Consider the following 18,840-nt stretch of genomic DNA (forward strand, 5'->3'; position numbering starts at 1 on the left):
AGTGACTCATGTACAAGGACACCCAGGTCACTTTGAACATCAACATTTCCTAATCTCTCACCATTTAAAAAATACTCCGCATTTCTGTTTTTCCTACCAAAGTGGTAGGAAAAACAGAAATGTTGATGTTCTACCACATTATATTCCATCTGCCATGTTCTTGCCCACTCACTTAGCCTGTCTAAATCCCCTTGAAGCCTCTTTGCATCCTTCTTACAACTCACATTCCCACCTAGTTTTGTGTCATCAGCAAACTTGGAAATATTACATTTGGTCCCCTCATCCAAATCATTGATTATAGATCGTGAATAGCTGGGGCCCAAGCACCAATCCCTGCTGTACCCCACTAGTTACAGTCTGCCAACCTGAAAAGGGCCAGTTTATTCCTACTGTTTTCTGTCTGTTAACCAATTCTCAATCCATGCCAGTATATTACCCCCATTCCATGTGCTCTAACTTTGTTCACCAACTTCCTGTGTGGGACCTTATCGAAAGTCTTCTGAAAATCCAAATACACCACATCCACTGGTTCCCCCTTATCTATTCTACTCGTTACATCCTCAAAGAACTCCAATAGGTTTGTCAAACATGATTTCCCTTTCATAAATCCATGTCGACTCTGCCAAATCCTATTATTATTTTCTAAGTGTCCTGTTATCACATCCTTTATAATAGATTCTAGTATTTTCCCTACAACTGATGTCAGGCTAACAAGTCTGTAATTCCCCATTTTCTCTCTCCCTCCTTTCTTAAATAGTGGGGTTACATTTGCTACCCTCCATTCTGCAGGAACCATTCCAGAATCTATAGAATTTTGGAAGATGACAACCAATGCAACCATTATCTCTACAGCCACCTCTTTCAAAACCCTGGGATGTAGATCATCAGGTCCTTGGGATTTATCGACTTTGTCCCATTAATTTCTCTAGTATTATTTTTTTTTTTACTAATACTAATTTCTTTCAGTTCCTCATTCTCGCCAGACCCCTGGTTCTCTAGTGTTTCTAGGAGGTTTTTTGTGTCTTCTTCCGTGAAGACAGACACATAAAGTATTTGTTTAATTTCTCTGCCATTTCCTTATTCCCCATTATAAATTCTTCCATCTCTGTCTGTCAGGGACCCACCCAAGAAATGACAATAACAAAGAAAGTATTGGGTTGAATTTTTTTTTAAATAACCTAAACTACACAATTTACAGGGAAGCGAAAGGACAGCGTTACTTACCTCACTTAGTTCATGTTGTCTTTGCAACTTTTTCTCAAAGATACTTTTGAGCTGAGTTAACTGATCACACTGAAAAAAAAATAAAAACCGTTACATACAACATACACTTTCTAAATAAAAAACGTAAAAATAAAATAACCAGTGCCTTACTTTATTTAACAGCTCTTCTCTTTCTGCTTCCAACTGAGGTTCAAGTTGTAGGTTTTTTTCTTCCAAGAAACACAAAAAAAATTTAGGCTACTACATGCTCAGTTATCAAGCAAAAAACATGCAGACAGATAATCAGAACTAAACGTACTTGCTAGCTCCTCGATGTAGCTAACCAGATCATCTTTGTCAGTGCAAATCTGCTTCAGTAGTGGCAAACCCATGAAGTGCCCAAGTAGCAGGTCCTCATTGTCATTCAAATCTGTCAATTGTGATATACTATAAAACAAAGTCACTTCATGAACATTAGTGACAAAAATCAACATTAAATAAGCGTAACTTTGTCTATCGAGGTGTACGAGTACATTTCACAAGGAATCATGACAAACACTGGAGATCGTGGGCATTTTAACAATATTCTTTTGCATTCAAGATGCTCCTTAGAATCTCAGTTTAGCTAAATTTTTTATTTCAAATAGAACTAATAATTTTAAAATTTTTAACCTCACTACCATTAAGAAACAACAGGCAACAACTTAAACTGTACTAAGTAGTGAGGAATGGGTGTGTAGTTTGCATCCTTCACTTAACCTGGTATCCTCAATTCTCTGAACAATATAGGCAGCCATTATTGCTATTTGATTAAGGAATAAATTATTTAGTAGGTTAGGTTTTGGTCTAACCCAGTGTTGTCCAATACATTAGCCACTCGCTAGATGTGGCTAATTGCATTTCTAATTAGTAACTAAAAAATTAGTAATAGACACCATCGTTGTGATCTCAATACTCGCATTCACACGGCATATGCACGTGTAAGTTAACCTGTGTGTGTGTTGGTAAAATGGTAAAAAGAAAAGCAGAGTGTGCGAGTGTTTTTTTTAATAATTATTGCGAGCACTTTATTTCTCTTGGTTACTGAATGATGGTAGATGTTTGTTAAATCAATATACACACGTGAAGTACGTTTACATGCGAGTGTATGTAAGGTGTTTTCTACTAAAGTTAGTGCATGTGGCTAGTCAGCAATTTCTATTGGTTGACATTGGTGTAATCTGTGTCAGTGGTTTTCAAACTTTCCTGTGTGGGGAACACCTCCAGGGAACCCCTGTCCTAAGGATTGAAAGACTGCATTAGCTACCCAAAGGAAAATTGCTATTATTGCAGGAAATGTTTTATTAGTTTTGACTGTGTTCCTGTATACTAAGTGTTGTCTTCAGATGAAGCAGGGTTAGCGGGCCGAGACTATTGGACCAGGACATTCAAATTAATTCAGGTTCCATTTTAAAGTCACACATTATTTCTTAATTTTTTTTCACATATTACTGTGATTTTATATTAATATTCAGTGAAATAGCAAAAACCATGGTAATATGAGCAAGAGTTTTACTGCAGAAGAACTGAGACACATGCTCTGCGAGACATAAAATGGAGGCAGTGCATAGCCAACTTTAGTGAGAGGATGTATCATAGTAGTATCATAGTATGGTACAGCACAGGAGACGACTATCCGGCCCAACGTGTCTCTGCCAGCTCTTTGAAAGAGCTATTCACCTAGTCCCATTGCCCTGCTCTTCCACCATTGCCCTATAAACGTTTTCCCTTCAAGTATTTATCCAATTCCCTTTTGAAAGTTACTACTGAATCTGCTTCCACCACCCTTTCAGGCAGTGTATTCCAGAACACTACAACTCACTGCGTAAAAAAATGTTACCTCATGTCGCCTCTGGCTCTTTTGACGATCACCTTAAATCTGTGTCCTCTGATTACTGACCTTTCTGGCACTGGAAACAGTTTCTCTTTATTTACTCTATCAAAACCATTCATGATTTTGAACACCTCCAACAAATCTCCCCTTAACCTTCTCTGTTCTAAGGAAAACAACCCCAGCTTCTCCAGTCTCTCCACGTAACTGAGGACCCTCATCCCTGGCACCATTCTAGTAAATCTCTTCTGCACCCTCTCAAAGGCTTTGACATCTTTCCTAAAGCGTGGTGCCTAGAATTGAACACAATACTCCAGCTGTGGCCTAACCAGTGTTTTATAAAGGCTTAGCATAACTTCTTTGCTTTTGTACTCTATGGCTCTATTAATAAAGCCCAAGATCCCATATGCCTTTTTAACAACCTTCTCAACTTGTCCTGCCACCTTCAAAGATTTGTGTACATACACCCCCAGGTCTCTCTGTTACTGTACTCCCTTTAAAATTGTGCCATTTAGTTTATATTGCCTGTCCTCATTCTTACTACCAAAATGTATCACTTCATACTTCTCTGCATTAAATTTCATCTGCCAAGTGTCTGCACATTTCACCAGTCTTGTTTACTACATTTCCAAGTCTCAAGTCATCTGCAAACTTTGAAATTATACCCTGTATACCCAAATCCATATCATTTATATATCAAAAACAGCAGTGGTCCTAGTACTGACCCCTAGGGAACACCACAGTATACTTCCCTCTAGTCTGAAAAACAACCGTTCACCACTACTCTCTGCTTTCTGTCCCTTAGCCAATTTTGTATCCATGCTGCTACTGTCCCTTTAATCCCATAGGCTTTAATTTTGCTAACAAATCTATTATGCGGTACTTTATCAAATGCCTTTTGAAAGTCCATATACACATCAACCACACTACCCTTATCGACCCTCTCCATTACTTCATCAAAGAACTCAATCAAATCCTTGCTGACTTTCATTTATTAGCCATACTTTTCCAAGTGCCAATGAATTTTGTCCCGGATTATTGTCTCTAAAAGTTTCGCCACCACCGAAGTTAGGCTGACTGGCCTGTAATTGCTGGGTTCATCACTCTCTCCTTTTTTGTAAACAATTTTACAACACCAAGTTATAGTCCAGCAATTTTATTTTAAATTCACAAGCTTTCGGAGGCTTCCCCCTTCGTCAGGTGAACGATGTGAAATGAAATCCTCGAAATTTTTCGAGGATTTCATTTCACATCGTTCACCTGACGAAGGGGGAAGCCTCCGAAAGCTTGTGAATTTAAAATAAAATTGCTGGACTATAACTTGGTGTTGTAAAATTGTTTACAATTGTCAACCCCAGTCCATCACCGGCATCTCCACATCATGACTACCATCTCCTTTTTTGAACAGGGGTATAACATTTGCAATCCTCCAGTACCTCCAGTCCTCTAGCACCTGCCCCATATCTAAGGAGGATTGGAAGATTGTGGCCAGAGCTTCTGCAATTTCTACATTTACTTCCCTCAGTAACCTAGGATGCATTCCGTCTGGGACGGGTGATTTTTCTACTTTGAGTACTGCCAATCTTTTAAGTACCTCCTCTTTATCTATTTTTATCCCATCTTATCCAATATCACTAATACCTCCTCCTTTACTGCTACAATGGCAGCGTCCTCTTCTCCAGTGAAGACCGATGCGAAGCATTCGTTTAGAACCTCAGCCATGCCCTCTGCTTCCACAGGAAGATCTCCTTTTTTGTCCTTAATCGGTCCCACCCTTCCTTTGACTACCCTTTTCCTATTTGTATGTTTATAAAAGACGTTTAGGTTCCCTTTTATTTTAGCCGCTAATCTATTCTCACACTCTCTCTTTGCCCCCCTTATTCCATCTTTAGATCTCCTCTGTACTTTCTGTATTCAGCCTGGTTCTCTATTGTATTATATACCTTAGATGTGTCTTAAGCCTCCTTTTTCTGTTTAATTTTAATCTCTATATCTTTAGTCATCCAGGGAACTCTAGCTTTGGATGCCCTTCCTTTCCGCCTCGTGGGAATGTGTATACTCTGTACCCGAACTATCTCGTCCTTGAAAACCTTCCTTTGTTCAATTACTGCTTTGCCTGCCAATTTTTGTTTCTAATCCATCTGGGCAAGATCCCTTTTTACCTCACTGAAATTATCCCTCCTCTAGTTAAGTATTTTCACATAGATTCACCTAATGATATTATGATCGCTGTTCTCCAAATGCTCCCTCACTGAATCATGCTCCACTTGCCCCACTTCATTTCCCAGAACTAGATCCATCATTGCTTCCTTCCTCGTTGGGCTGAAAACACAATGTTCAAGGAAGTTCTCTTGTATACGTTTCACGAATTCCTCCCCCTCTTTGCCTTTTACATTGTTACTATCCCAGTCTATATTGGGATAATTGAAGTCCCCCATTATCACTACTCTATAGTTCTGCACCTTTCTGTAATTTGCCTGCAAATTTGCTCCTCTATCCTCTTCCCACCATTTGTTGGCCTAGTTTACACCCAGTAGCATAATAGCTCCTCTATGATTCCTTAATTCTAACCAAATAGATTCTGTCTTTGACCCCTCAACTACATCATCACTTTCCAGTGCTATAATAGTTTCTTTGATCAATACTGCCACACCCCTTCCTTCTTTCCTTCCCTATCTTTCCTGAATACCTAGCAGCCAGGAATATTAAATTCCCAATCTTACCCTTCTTTGAGCCAGGACTCTATTATTGCCACTATATCACGTGACGACTTGAGCCTGCAGTTCACCAACCTTATTTACCATGCTACGTGCAATTATGCACACACACTCCAATCTCATCTTAGACTGCCTCACATTTGCCCCCTGTCTGATCCCTCCTATTTCTGAACTATTCTTTACTCTTTACACTATGTAATTACAGTGTGACAAGTTTACATAGGCAGTTTCTATTATAAATGGGACACAAGAATTTATAATGGAAATCATTGACACAGGAACTGCGTATAAATACAAGATTTGTAGTATAGTAATAGATATAGATTATTCGAGACATTATACTTGCAGCACACAGTATACCAGACCCCAGATGGACAGAAATCTGATGACCTCAAGGATCCTTGTCCACCTTAGTTTTAAACATAGTTTTCAAATGCTCAGAACACAGCATTCTCTACAGGATTGGGGTATCAGGACTCAGTAAATGTATATTTCTTTTGCTGCAGGAGCCCGCAATACTGGGGATAACCCAAAGCAACAGTTTTAAAAAAAAACTTACATCATTAATCTATTGGGCCACTTCTAAAATCAATTCAGGTTAGTACAAAAAGTTGTGTCATGACAACTTAAAATCTATATACCATACCCAAGTTCATGGAGATCTGAGAAGTGGTCAGGGACATCTGGCATCTTGTAACTATGGCCATTCAGACCTAACTAAAACAGACACAAAAAATAAATACATATACAAAAAAAAGTTTTTACATACTAACTTCAAGTGCCATGCTTTGAAGATTGTAACAGCATTTCTGAATGGTACCACAGCACAAAAGAAGCAAGTATTTTGCTACAAATAGATAAAAAGGATTACATACTTTCAGTGCAGTCTTCCTCATTCTTAAGGTGTGTAGAGAACAAACAGCATCTTAAGGATAGGCCCATCATCCCAATGGGAGAAAATCACTGATTAAGTGCTTGCTTAGAGTTCTTTTTAAAACTTTAAAAATATGTAATAAAATTTTATTTTCCCGCACTCTTCTACTGCAAAAAAGTCTGAGCACGGACTAGTGCCCAGTCAAAGAAACAATTTGACAATATTAAGTTACAATCTCAAAATAGGTCAAATTATGGTTAGAAACTGCATAATGGAGCAGGCTCGATGTGGTGCGATGTTCCAATGGTCCTAAGAATAGTCCGAAGGTAAATGGTAAGTAAATTACATTGAAGATTGATGGTGGTCATATTCTTACTTTCTTCCTCATACCTCAGGATTATATCATAGTAGTGCCAAAAAATAGGTGTTGGTTAACCATGATTTTCACCACATAAATACAGTGACCTTAAACTCCCATCATTGAACCACCTTTTTGCTGCTATTCAGATTGGGCTAATCTTAGAAATCATCTGAGTTTTTCCACCCTTAAAATTATCTCGTTAGCCACTGTTTTAATATCGTGATTGTGACCTTTTATTTTCTTAGTCCAATCTTTAAAGACATGATCTGCTTAAAATAAAAGCACTGATCCTAAATAATTATTTTGTTTTCTTTTGGACCATCTTTCTTACCTCTACATCTAACAATACAAGTTTTCATAACCTCCCTTTCAACAGCTTGCTGGATCATAAACAAGGAGACAAAAATTAAATCACCACTCAGAACTTTTGGCAGGGATTCCAAGATGGGCAGGCATCTTCTACTGTTCTCCTGGTTTCCTATTCGGGCTATACCCAGGCATAAAGGGAGTCTTGGACTCGGGAAGCAGGTTCACAGACTGCTACTTTGAGTTGTCTGCCCCTTGGGTGATCATTCCCAATATGGTTCTTTAGGTTTTGTTGGCATTTTCTAAAACATTAAGATTTCTTCAAACAAGTTTTCCCATGAAAGAGTAGCCAACAGCTTTGACGACAGGAAGATTTGAAATACACAATAGGGTGTGGTTGGGAAGCATAGCACACCACTACCTATAGAGCATTAACATCATCATCTTTGAGGTGGTTTGCAATCTGCGTATTATCAACTAGTGAAAATGAGTTATTCCTTAGAGTGAGGGTGTTCAAGACGATCCATGAGCAGATTCAAGACTGTGAGCTCCCCGTATCCACAAAATCCTGGGCCTTCTTTTCCCATTGGTGGATTTAGACCAGAGGGAGTAAACTTTTCCCCATCAGTGAGGGAGTAGCTATACCAATTCTCCAGGCCCTGGAAACTTAAAGCACTGCAGCCAACCGGAGAAGAAACAGTAAGTTCAGAGAGTAGGTGGAGGCAATAGCTGCTGAGTGGAGCGGGTCGTGGTAGAGCAGTGGACGTGGTCAGGAAGAGGATAGTGCCAGCTGAACCCAGGATACAGAGAGTAAGGCACATCAGCTAGCCAAAAAAGCGAGGAACAGGCAACCAGACAATTTTTAGTTTATAGAGTCTGAATTTTGTAATATCGAGATCCTGATATTTTTCTCACCTATTATTCTCCCGATCTTTCGCTGATTTTGAGTACTAGTGGAAAACAGCGCACAATGAATTGCCAACACTCACAAATCTTATGTTTGGAATGCATTAGAATGCTTCTCCAAATGAAAAATGATTATGCTTGGACATGCAGTTTAATCACAATGCTTTTTGACCCAGAAGTGGTTTAATCATACACGGCACACGGAGGCATTGGTGGTCTCTTCTGAACAGTATAGATCATAAGAAGTAGTGAAAGGAGAATGCCAGGAAAATCCTTGGGACAGTAAAACCCAGTAGGTCTCGATTGTTTTAGAAGTAAAAATGTCAGTCACTGCAGGTGGAAGTACATCCAAAACTAATTCTATTTGGGAATCACAATCATGAATTAAGGCAGTGTGTTCTTATCCTTTTCTCCTACCTTTTAAATCGGAAGACCCGCCTCCATCAATAAGGCATGAAACTTATAACAATAGCATTTATATAGCACTTCTCCCATTGAAGCACCTCAAAAACACTGTACACAATGGACTTTTAAGTACACCGACTTAAGTGTACACCGAAGAAAGAGTGGAAATGACTAGTCTTGATCAAAGATAGCTGCATATTTTAAGGGGGTAATCATTTGAAGCCAAGGAAGATACAGGATCATGGGGAGAGAGCAGGACAATGGGATTAGTTTTGGATTGGTCTAGCAATGAGCCAGCATAGACATGATGAGCCGAATAGCCCCCTTCTGCGCTGAAAAGCTTCTACAGCACCGGCTGAGGCCATTTTTATTGATCCTTTTAAAGCAAAAGCTGAAATGAAGGAGTGTATAAAGGTTAGATCAAATGATTTATATTAAATGTCAAATCCTTATACGCAGACATTGCAGCAAATTCTTTCATGCTGGAGGAATCTGCCCTGTTCAAGCAGTTCTTTGGGCTGATTCTAAGTGTGTGTGTTCTGGGAGCTTTTACTTGTTTTTTCTGCTCATCAAGCGGAGGGATGTCAGTGTAGGAAGAAATTGATCATTTTTCGAAGTCTCTCTTTACTCCCACTCCATTCCGCTCCCCCAACCCAATGTGAATTTACCCCAAGAAAGAAATTTGGCCTGTCGATTTAAGGGGAATCCTGAATATCTCAGCCAACCATCCTGTAAAGCAGAATCACTCAGGCCATGACAGTTAACTCTTTTTCTAACAGCACCAACTGCAAAAGAAAATTAGGAATTTTTATTGTATATACTAACCAGAAAATTACTCTTGCAATCTGGGACTGGGATAAACATGGTACTTTTTTTTCCCTTGTTGGAGGGCAAATTTGACTCACTGGGGTTGACTAAACACAATCATCCAAAGAAAGCTTTTGGTGCATAGCCACTTTCTCAACAGTGCATATGCAGAATACCAGAATAAAAAGGCCTCCTGTGTAGTCTCTGGACTGTATGAAGCTCCTCACGACTAGTGGAAGGCAAGTAAATGGAATATCTGTAAGACATTAGTCTGCAAAATAGTGTTTTTTTAAAAAAGAAACTAATTCAGTATAAATCCAACATCAGCTTTTCCAATGCAAGCTTTTTTAAACAAAAATAATCAGGAGACATGGCAGCATGACACAGTTTAGATGCAAATCTTTGGTTCCCATTAATACAGCTCCTTGATCATCCATGCTTAAGGTCAAGGACTCTAGCGCAGTTGTTCTTGGGTATGATATGGACTTGTTACGTCTGTCACGTTTGATCTGTTTTTTCAGTGCATCCTTTGTTTTACAAATGCTACATTTTCAGATACAGCAGGAAAAAAAGATGAACATTTGAAATTGGACAAGTTATGATTGTACTGGTTATGGTTAGCAAAATGAGAAACAGCACATTAAAACAGATTTCCACTGTACTTCCAACTAAATATTGTAAAAGCATGAGATACTGTTTTGTGTTCTAAATATTAAGCTGGGTTTCAAACTCACCTGTTCTGATGAGTCAGCTGTGGGAACTGGTAAAGGTAAATCTGTAATCAATCCATAAGCAGGAGCAGCAGGTCTGGGACTATCAAAGCCTGGGCCTGGAACTGAATCCGGAAGAAAAGGCACAGTTGACTCCTGAGTAGGAAATGGGGCGATAAATCGATATCCCTGGGGAGGGTACGGGGCCATTCCAGCAGGGCTACTGAAACAGCTAAGAGAATAAATTTACAAAGATTACAAAACAGAAAAGGGCAAAACAGCAGCAGAAAAGGGCAAAACAGCACAGTCTTTAATTCTAAAATTATTTACAGTTCTAACTAAACACTAAGATAATTGAGTGCAGCATAGTAAAATCTGGGCAAAGTCAGCCATGTGTGGTTTGTAACAATCCAAGTAGCCCATAGTAAAAAAAAGACTTGTTTACAACAGTGAAGTACCTAAATTGTGCGTATGGACATAAACAGAAAAAAAAAACGTGCAAAGAGGTAGTACTCCGATAAGAAACTTGACAGAAAATGTTAAAAGTAGCTGATGGCTTGCTGTAATAAACATCTCTCTTTTTCAAATGTTAGCATGTGAGGCAACTTTTTGTTGTTAGGATACTTTAGCACGTTCTTTGTGGGAACCTAATCAGAAACACCAAATCATTGGTAATCCTGAAGTTTAATTAAAAATAATTGTTTCTTTTTAAAATCTCAAATAAAATTAAATTTGCCACATCAAACTAGTCAAACAGTACTGTTTTCTCTGCTGTAAAGTTCACACTCTTAATTATGACCTAGTGGCAATGGAATAATGATTTCTCAAAGGTTTTAGTGCACACAATATTAATGAACCTCAAATTTCATTTAAAAAGTCACCATGAACCACCTGAGTACTTCTAAATGCCAGATTTCACTGTGGCTTTACAGAGGTGTGGAGTAAAAGTGCCCATCTACAAGCTGGGGTTTCTCTCCAATACACCTGCATTCAATACATAACGTTCGACAGGGAACTGTGTTTCTGACTAAACTACTATATTTTAAAATATATCTAAACCTAGGATTTATAGTTGGGTAATTAGTGAAATAATCCCATTCCCTGTGCAACAAAGGGGAAGGAAATGAAGAAAGATGGCTATATGCATTAATAGAATGGTTAAATTCACTGTTGCACAGATCATGTATACTGATGTAATCTCAAACTGATGAAGTCTCAAAAACAATTGACAAGATATATAAATACAGTTATTGTTTAGGAAAATAGATGGGACTTAAATTTAGTATTGTGTATACTTGTATTTTCTACCCAGTAAAATGCAAATAGCCGATTAGATCATCTGTAGACTCAATTATGATGTAAACGGGCAAGTGCTTGACTGGAACTATTACTTCCAAAATTAAGAAAAAAAAGTGAAAGATAATTCAAGTCTTTCTGCACAATTGTGGTTGGCTACCAACATGTTTATCATAGAAAGAAAACAACTTGTATTTATAGAGCAACTTTCACATGCTTAAGACATCCCCAAGCAATTCACAACTAACGAGTTATTGTGGTGTAGTCACTGGTGTTATGTACACAAACATGGCAGCCAATTTGTGCACAGCAAGGTCCCATAAACAGCAATGAGATGAATAGCCACTTCATCTGTTTTTTGATGGTGTTGATTGAGGGATAAATATTGGCTAGGACACCAGGGGAACTCTCCTGTTCTTCTTAGAATAGAGCCGTGGGATCTTTTACATTCAAGTGAACAGGCAGGCGGGAGCTCAGTTTAACGTCTCATCTGATAGATGTCGGGGGTAATTTTAACCCTCAACAACAGGCAGGTTCAGGGCGGGTAGGCAGTAAAAATAGTTGCTTTTTGGAACGGGACCACAGCCCGGCTCCAACGTGTCCATTTCTGGGTTTAACCCAGGCCGTTAGGATGAGAGTGCAACAGAAAACTATCAGCCGATAAAGGCTGATAGTTAAAGGGCCAATTTAGGTACTTAACTTTTTGTGTATTCCGCAACAGAAACGGATTTAACTTCTTCTGAACATGTCTCCCATGGCTTCTGAAACACGTCATTGAAACGGAGGCGAGTTGCAGCCAACGCTCATTTGGCCTTTTAAACCAGTGATTGACACATCTCAATAAAAGGTGATGTATTGCAGATGGGCATTCTCTTAGGCAAACGTTTGGCTGGGAGTTCTTTGTATATAGACTGAGATTTCTTTGTTGACACAGAGAATTCTTGTGTTCAGATAAATTTACCAACATTTTGAAACCCCTCAAACTGAGATCATCAGGATGTGGGGGGGGGGGGGGGGGGGTGCAATGGATGTATTCCACAGTACATCTGAGGAGGAGGCACATCACCATCTGCGGTAGGCATGTTGTGTAGCTCCGGGATCTGCAGCCGCACAGGACTGAGGTGCGCGACAAATACCTGGAGAAGAGCAGAGAGGGGACCAACCGAGGGGCTGACCTCAAGGAGGTACTACCCACGAGAGGGTGTACAGGCAGAGGCTCAGCTTCCTGGACCTCTCTGAGGAGCAGTGCCTATGTAGGCTGAGATTGAGTCAGCAGGGGGTCGCAGACATCTGCAGCCTCCTTCAAGCAGAGCTGTTCCCGGCTGGACTTGGTGGCCAGACATTGCCCGTCGCAGTTAAAGTCACCACTGCCCTCAATTTCTTTGCCTCCGGATCCTTCCAAGGCACCTCTGGATATCTCCAGGTTGTCTCAATAGTCTGTACGCAAGTGTGCACGACCTGGGATAGATGGATTGTTTGCCAAGGCTTTGACCACGTCAACTTCTCCCGCGATGACATCAGCCAGACTGGGAGGACAGTGGGTTTCAAATCTCTGGCTGGCTGCCCATAGGTGCAGGGTGCAATCGATCACGCACACGTAGCAATCCGAGGACCTCCACATGAGCCACGACTGTTCATAAACCAAAAGGGATATCTCTCCATCAATGCACAGCTGGTATGCGGCCACTGGAAGAGATTTCTGCAGGTGTGCGCCAGATACCTGCCCTGACTGCTGAGATGCTTTTGGCCTATGACCACTGGGTTTTGAAGCCCATGAGGGCCCCACCAAAGACTGCTCCACCTGCACCTGTGCAGGGGAAGATTTCGCCATCGGGAGAGGAAGCAGCATTGTGGGTGCCGGTGAAGGTGGGGGGGGAAATCAATGGGTAAGACGTGGGAGCGAGTTGAGCGGAGTCCCCAGTTCCACGTCCCCTTTCGCCATTATTCCTCTCCCAGGCCAGTGCAACATCACTCCCACCATTCTGCTGGATAGCAGGTTGGTGAGCAGCTGTGCCCCATTGCAAGGCCACGGATAAGGTATCTGTCAGCCTGTTTAAGGCGGCAGACATATTGGCAGCCAGAGTCTGAGTTTGAGATCCGTGCTTGAAGCTCAATGGAGGCTGTCATTCTATCCATTGTTAACATTCTACCTGTGTCAACCATCCACTAGCGATACAATTTTTAAAAATTCGTTCATGGGATGTGGGCGTCGCTGGCAAGGCCAGCATTTATTGCCCATCCCTAATTGCCCTCGAGAAGATGGTGGTGAGCTGCCTTCTTGAACCGCTGCAGTCCGTGTGGTGAAGGTTCTCCCACAGTGCTGTTAGGAAGGGAGTTCCAGGATTTTGACCCGATGATGAAGGAACGGCAATATATTTCCAAGTCGGGATGGTGTGTGACTTGGAGGGGAACTTGCAGGTGGTGTTGTTCCCATGTGCCTGTTGCCCTTGTCCTTCTGGGTGGTAGAGGTCGCGGGTTTGGGAGGTGCTATTGAAGAAGCCTTGGCGAGTTGCTGCAGTGCATCCTGTGGATGGTACACACTGCAGCCACAGTGCGCCGGTGTTGAAGGGAGTGAATGTTTAGGGTGGTAGATGGGGTGCCAATCAAGCGGGCTGCTTTGCCCTAGATGGTGTCGAGCTTCTTGAGTGTTGTTGGAGCTGCACTCATCCAGGCAAGTGGAGAGTATTCCATCACACTCCTGACTCCATAGGACTCCTCCATCGTGGAGAGCGTGCATGGCACATTTTTCAGTACCTCGCAGCTGTACCTTTATCATTATCATTCTCAACGATGGCCCCCAGGGTTCAGCATCCGTGTTCAGCTGAGCATAGCTTGGAGAGGAGTGCGCCACCCCCCAACAACTCTCCAAAGCTGCCCCTGCCACCAGTGTCTGCTCGTGCACACTTGTGAATGGTAAATCCACTGTCTAACATGACCCACCAAAGTGCGATTATCTGCGCTGCTGCTTGTCATTTGACGGTGCACCCTCAGAAGGAATGAGATCCTCTGAGGAATCGCTTTCTTCCAATTCGGCAGATTCTTCTTGAAGGCGTGGAGGCCCTGGAAGACAACAAAAAACGGTATTAATTATTCATCGGAAAAGTGCTAATCTTCCCAATGACCTCACTGAGGACTGGAACAGTTCAATCATTGATAAAATCAATTCATCATGTGTGTGAAAGATGTTAAAGTTCTGCAACCAGCCATCTGCGGGTTGCCAGTCTCTCCATCTCCAACGGATAGGCATACAACAGTCTGACTTATTTCCATTGCCTCCTCCTCCACATCTGTCAGCTCCACTATATGTGGTGGACCACCTCAAGTTCTGGTCCTCTCCCTTGCGTTTTGCACTCTCTTCTCCTACAAGGGGACAAATAACAGACCTGTGAGTGACTGAAGGTGACGTATTCACCTTATGAATGAATTCCTTTCGGTGAAGCTGACCATGAAAGAGATGCATCAGAGGGTGACTATCAGACAGATACATCACATTGCATCAGGATTGGTGTGAGTGGCAGTGGTGGGTGAGTAAATAGGCAGTTGAGGAAGTGCATAGAAGGTGAAGGATGGTTGCTGCTGAAACTTAAGTGGGTGTGAGGAGTTATGTGATGAAGTAGGCGTGCCAAAACATAGTGACTGCAGGGTGGGGGTGTTGAGCAACACAGGATGTGGGTGAATCAGAAAATGTACTTACATTTCCTGACCTGGTTAGATCATTAAAATGCTCCCTACACTGCATCCAAGACCTGGACACCGTGCTCCTGCTGCCCACCTCCTTTGCCACCTCCAGCAACGCCTTCTTGGTGGCAGAAGCAGGTTTCTTCCTCCTATCGGCTGGGTACAACACCTCCCTCCTGCTTCGCACACCAGCCTGCGTCGAAGCTGGGTGCTGCCTTTGCTCTATGCCCTTCCATCTTGATGTTTCCTCATTTCTCCTTCAAAATCCATTTTTGCATTGGCCTTTTAAATAGCGGAATTCACATCACTTCATGCGGGTGCGCAGTATGCCCACTGCACAGCTTGGAGACGCGAAACCCGGAAGTAAAATTAAGTGCCTTCAATTGAGTTGCAATTGCTCAATCAGACGAGCTCAAATTATTTCCAGGGTTCCCACGCGACTATTTACCCACTCGCCGCCATGCTAAAATCATAGCCCTCATCCCTGACAATGCAGCACTCCTTCAGCACCACACTGAAGCGACACCCTAGATTATGTTCTCAAGTCCTAGTTTGAGGTTTGAAACCAAAACCTTCCATCTCAGACGTGAGACTGTTACCACTGAGCCAAGTTGAATTATATAAGATGATCATACTTACTATGGAATGGATGCTGAGCTTGAAGCTAACACTGGAGGGTTCTTCCAAAACTCATTGAGGATAGTCTGAATGATTTTTCCAAGGTCCGCGTGCATTGTGAACTTCAATATTAGACAGTCCAACAAAAAAATATTTAGAGATTTTAATTATTAAAAATCAGTAACAAATGTGGATGTAAACAGGACAATTTAAAATGCATGACAGAAATAGCTTGAGTAATAGTAACCATAACCTAATTAGGTTCACAATGAAGAAAAAGAGTCTAAGGTAAAGGTGTTGGTCTGGAAATTAAGCCAATTTTAGTGAGATGGAAGGGGACCTAGCCCAGATTAATTAGTTGGAAAAATGGCAGATCAAATGAGCAGTGGGAGATATTTAATATGAGATGAATAAGATACAGGTTGAATACATTATGACTAACAGTAAAAGAGGTACATCAAAGGTAGGGCTTTCATGGATAAATGGATCCATTTTCATTTATATATAAATGATTTGGGCATAAGCACAAGAGGAATAATATTGAAGTTAGCTGGTGATACCAAATTAGGGGGCATAGCAAACTGAACAAGAATACGTGAAGGCATTTATTATTTAAAAGATGCATCTTTTTTCTTGCTTAGTTTCTTCCTTTCTCTTTTCCAACTGTGCTGCTTGTGATTTGGATATAAAGTGACAATTGTTTTCTCCATTATATTTCCAACTGATCCCCTGTTGACTTTTCATGTGCGCATGATTTTATTGCTTCAAAATTTTCTATTTTTTGTACTTTTGATCAGCAATAATTTCCTACCGTTTTTCCATTTCTATTGTTTCCATATCTAATTTTAGTTTTATTCAATAGTTTTATATTCCCCTACCACATGTGATTTGCATGACATCCTACCACATGAGCTGGCCTCTTCAGGGATCTTTACATTTGTTGTTATGTCAAAGAAAAACTTCATTAAGAGTTAGTAATTTGTTTATGTTACTCTTAAGCTTCCCAGTGGTTTTACTTATGTTATATAATACATTTGTCTATCAAATGATAAAAGCTCTGGTTATAAAACAGCATATCCTCCAGAGTGCTGTGAGCAACACCATGCTAGTACCCATTTAAAGTGTGACATCCCATGTATGACATGCTCGACACAATTCTTTGAATTTACAGAAGACAGATAAGTATAATGCAAGACAACACAATGATATACTTCACAAAAAAAGTGCGTTATATAAAAAAGCGATATTGTCTACATACATTTGTAATCATTGGGCTCATCACCACTGTCCCAGTGTGCTTGTCTACTAAATGGTGCCTCACTGGAGGGAAGACTGTGACCACAGGCTTTTCTTGTGGAAACTGAGGAGGAAGCAAGCTAGATTTGCAGAGGGAAAAATTTAAAAAGTGAAATCGGGATCCATTCCTTCTAGATCTTAATGTGGTTACAAACAAAAACATGGAGCCACTTGTGTACATCACAAACAAATGCACTACAGAATGGAAGTAGATATTAATTTCCATTAGCAGTCTGCAAACCTAGTAGGCAGTAGTGATATATATTTATCTCCATCCAGACTCCCCACTGTCATTCGTCCTTTCAGATGACATGTCTGGTTGGGCCAAGCTGATTTTTTACAAGGTAAACATGAAGGCCCACAGTTCCATTTTGCGATTCGGAATAGTTGCTTTGCATCATCTAAGACAGGGCACTCTAAAGAATTGACAAAACTATCAATGTGGTTAAAAAACTGAAAATTCTGGAAGCACAAGATTGTTCAGAGAGTAGGGATAATGGACATGTACTCAAATTGGAAGATTGTAAACAATTTTACAACACCAAGTTATAGTCCAGCAATTTTATTTTAAATTCACAAGCTTTCGGAGGCTACCTCCTTCCTCAGGTGAACGATGTGGAAAGGAGGAAGGAGGTAGCCTCCGAAAGCTTGTGAATTTAAAATAAAATTGCTGGACTATAACTTGGTGCTGTAAAATTGTTTACAATTGTCAACCCCAGTCCATCACCGGCATCTCCACAAATTGGAAGAAAGTGACTAGTGGTGTCCCACAAGGATCTGTGCTATGGCCTCAACTATTCACTATTTATATTGATGACTTAGATAACACAATAGAGAGCCATATATCCAAGTTTGCAGATGACACAAAGATTGGTGGCATAGTAAAGTGTAGACGGGAGCATAACATTACAGACATTGATAGATTGGCAAGTGGGCAAAACTGTAGCAGATGGATTTCAACACAAGTAAATGTGAGGTCATCCATTTTGTACCAAAAAAGGATAGATCAGAGTATTTTTTAAATGGTGAAAAGCTAGGAACAGTGGAGGTCCAAAGAGATTTAGGGGTCCAAGTACACAGATCACTAAAATGTAGTAGTCAGGTAAAAAAATAATCAAAAAGACTAATGGAATGTTAGCCTTTATAACCAGCAGGCTAGAATTTAAAGGGAAGTTTTGCTACAGCTATACAAAGCCCTGGTTAGACCACATGTGGAGAACTGTGTACAGTTCTGGGCACCGCAATTTAGAAAGGATACACTGGCCTTGGAAGGAGTGCAGCTCAGAATCACCAGAATGTTACCAGGGCTCCAAGGGTTAGATTATGAGGAGAGATTACATAAACTAGGCTTGTATTCCTTAAAATATAGAAGGTTAAGGGTTGATTTGATTGAGGTTTTTAGGATTTTAAAAGGAATTGATAGGGTAGATAGAGAGAAACTTTTTTTCCCCACTGGTGGGAGAGTCTAGGACAAGGGAACATAACCATAGAATCAGAGCCAGGCAATTCAGGAGAGAAGTTAGGAAACACTTCTTCATCCAAGGGGTGGTAGTGGAACTCACTCCCATAAAAAGCAGTAGATGCTAGCTCAATTAATAATTTTAAATTTAAGATCAATAGATTTTTGCTAGTCAAGGATATTAAGGAATATGGAGCCAAAGCAGGTGGCTGGAGTTAGGTCACAGATCAACCATGATCTCATTAAATGGCGGAACAGGCTCGAGGGGCTGAATGTCTTACTCCTGTTCCTAAGTTCTTATCTGTGGAGTAGACAGGTCAATGATTTGGGCAGG

General features: G+C 40.8%; 1 protein-coding gene across 2 annotated transcripts in view; it reads right to left on the minus strand.

Annotated features, from left to right (window-relative positions):
• Positions 1–18,840, minus strand: part of vps37a (VPS37A subunit of ESCRT-I) — a 37,496-nt gene that overhangs the window by 10,896 nt on the left and 7,760 nt on the right. For both annotated transcript variants that reach the window (XM_067986959.1, XM_067986968.1), the window contains exons 3-9: positions 17,010–17,127; positions 15,773–15,873; positions 10,184–10,391; positions 6,437–6,507; positions 1,523–1,650; positions 1,375–1,433; positions 1,225–1,293 (exon numbers count right to left, since the gene is read on the minus strand). In XM_067986959.1, the coding sequence (XP_067843060.1) occupies positions 1,225–1,293; positions 1,375–1,433; positions 1,523–1,650; positions 6,437–6,507; positions 10,184–10,391; positions 15,773–15,873; positions 17,010–17,127 (754 nt within the window). The remainder of the gene's footprint in view (positions 1–1,224; positions 1,294–1,374; positions 1,434–1,522; positions 1,651–6,436; positions 6,508–10,183; positions 10,392–15,772; positions 15,874–17,009; positions 17,128–18,840) is intronic.

The sequence above is a fragment of the Heptranchias perlo genome, chromosome 1 (assembly GCF_035084215.1).
Source record: "Heptranchias perlo isolate sHepPer1 chromosome 1, sHepPer1.hap1, whole genome shotgun sequence".
NCBI classification, from domain to species: domain Eukaryota; kingdom Metazoa; phylum Chordata; class Chondrichthyes; order Hexanchiformes; family Hexanchidae; genus Heptranchias; species Heptranchias perlo.